This window comes from Austrofundulus limnaeus, unplaced genomic scaffold (assembly GCF_001266775.1).
Source record: "Austrofundulus limnaeus strain Quisiro unplaced genomic scaffold, Austrofundulus_limnaeus-1.0 Scaffold287, whole genome shotgun sequence".
Classification (NCBI taxonomy): Eukaryota; Metazoa; Chordata; class Actinopteri; order Cyprinodontiformes; family Rivulidae; genus Austrofundulus; species Austrofundulus limnaeus.
This window is the reverse complement of record NW_013952689.1, coordinates 273829-276190: the sequence shown is the minus strand read 5'-3', so window position 1 is coordinate 276190 and position 2362 is coordinate 273829. Positions and strand designations below refer to the sequence as shown.

At 38.4% G+C, this 2362-nt stretch overlaps 1 protein-coding gene across 1 annotated transcript in view; it reads right to left on the bottom strand.

Moving 5' to 3' along the window:
• Positions 1 to 2362, bottom strand: part of syne1b (spectrin repeat containing, nuclear envelope 1b) — a gene marked incomplete in the record, with an annotated part of 311340 nt that overhangs the window by 279110 nt on the left and 29868 nt on the right. The window contains 2 exon segments of the mRNA XM_014021303.1: positions 470 to 648; positions 763 to 855. Of these exon segments, the coding sequence (XP_013876757.1) occupies positions 470 to 648; positions 763 to 855 (272 nt within the window).

Here is a 2362-nt window from a genome sequence, read left to right as displayed (position 1 = left end):
ATTAATTTATTGTAAAAACATGACAGATAATCTGTGAAACAGATCCAGTTCAGCTGTTTATCTATTAGTTTGTATGGAGGCTGTGAGCTGTTGTCCTTTTAGATGCCATTTTTGCTCCTCCATGCTGTCACAGAGGCTACCTGTGTACGGTATGGGCGAGGCTCAGTCTAGTGATATTTAAATCTATGAGTGGGACACATTGATAAAGACCTAACTCTCTCTCAGTTTGATCACAGTGTAGAATATAATACTGTATCTAAAATTCTGTTAATAATACATATAATTTCCTTCAGTACTGTTTTTTTTTCAGTACTGTTACAAAAAGTTATAACTCACTAATTTTGACTGAACTCCACATTTTGTTGTATTCTTTATTGTATAAAAGATGCACAACAAGATGCAACACAAAAAATTCTCATTAATTTGTAAGAAGTTCTTTCTAAAAGAAAGTGATTTTATTGTAACGTACTTGGCTGCTGTGCACTGCACCCAACTGAGCAAAGCCTTCTTGGCATTGCCTTGAAACTTGTTGACCACTTTCCTCTTCATGGGGGGGCTTCCTGCTCCAGAGCTGGCAAAACTCTCCACAGAAGAGTTGCTACTGGATAACGCCTGTAGGGCTTGCAAGTTGCTGGTTAATTCCTCAATCTGTTAGGAAACAAAGACAGTTTAAAAGAAAAATAATTAAATAAAAACAGTCTTTAGGACATGAAATAAACCTTGGAATTATTAAACTATTTTGGGGATCAGATAAAGTTTTACCTGAAAGTACAGGATAACAGTCCATATCAACCCAAGCACAATGGATGGCCGGCCATCAGCGATATCAGTGGCATGAATGTTGACAAGTTTGATCTGAAACCAAAGCCAGGCAAATAATTATTCCTAAAGAAAATCAATTCTGATCAGATGAAGTGGAAGACACTGAGAAAACCCCACAGTTTCATCCATGACTGTACCTCAGCTTCATACTGTCAAGAAATAAAGTAAGATTTATTTTTTCAAAAGTCATCAAAGTCAAGTATTTGATGCTCTTATTGAATGTGATCAGTAGAAGGCAAAAACAGTTAAAGGCCAATCCCACAAAAAATAAAGGAAAATTAAAAACCCAGAAATCTTTGAAAGATTGTTTCACCCGCCACCTTTCAGGCCTGCTTATAAGGCTGAGTTCACCTGAAACGCCTCAGACTGAAGAAGTCTCTTGAAGGAGAGACAAAACTTTTCACTAAAGAAACAACTGTCCAGAAAACCTACTTACTTTTTTTCACGATTGACCTAAAAGACAAGCAGACTCACCACAACATTTCAAATATTGTTTTGCAGAGCTGTTATGATTTGAAAGTTCTTATTTCTATCTTAGAGCATTTGCCATATCTACCTAAGAGCAGCTGAAATATAACAAGCGGCACGAACAGGTTGTTTTCGACTAAAAATGCATAAAAACAGAGGCCAGTAGAAAATATAATGACTAAATGTAACCGAATGGCTGTGTTCATCACACGACATGAGAAGGATGCATACAGCGTCCTTTATAATCACAGGGACATCTCACACCCCAGGATACGCAAGTGAAAGTAGAACACATTTAATTGAGCCAACAGATTTAGGAACAGGTCATGTAATCATTAGGGGTGTAAGAAAATATTGATACACTGAAATATCGTGATATTTCATTTCCCGATACTGTATCGATATTCTAAAGCCCTGTATCGATTTTTTATTAAGGTTTAAAACGTCAACTTTCCTGCCAGCCGTTCATTTTTGTGTTGTAGTTCAACCACTAGTTGGCAGCAGTGAGCCAGCCATTTGGCTCCTCTACCTCTTGAGCGCCAGAGAGTAAGAGTAGCATTAGCATTGTAAGTAAACATTAGCTTCATGCTCCGATAGTGTTGGTTACGTATTGTAACCCCAGATTATATGAGTGTAAGCTCCGCCCTCTAAGGCTATCTGCGATAGCCTTAGAGGGCGGAGCTTACACAAAATAGAACTGAATCTGAGCGGAAAAGACCGACACCCTCTGCCTTCTAAGCTGAAGTAAGGTTACAAACAGTTACTTATTTGTCAGAATGTCTGTATTTTAAAACAAATTAAGTGTCTTGTGCACTCTTTTTTCAACTGTAGTCAGCTTTCACGTTACGCATATAGCGCATGCGTCTATCACCTCGAGCGAGCTCGGCGCTCCCCCCGTGACATAAAACTCTGTCTGTTGCTCTCAATGTCCGGCTGATGATCGCATCAAAGTCCATATACTTTAAGTTTATCCTGCTGTGTTCGCTTCAAAAACATTTTAACTCGTTTAGCTTCTCAATTTATTTACTGTTTATTTTCAGGACCTGCCCTGCTGTTCGACTCACAGTTATGC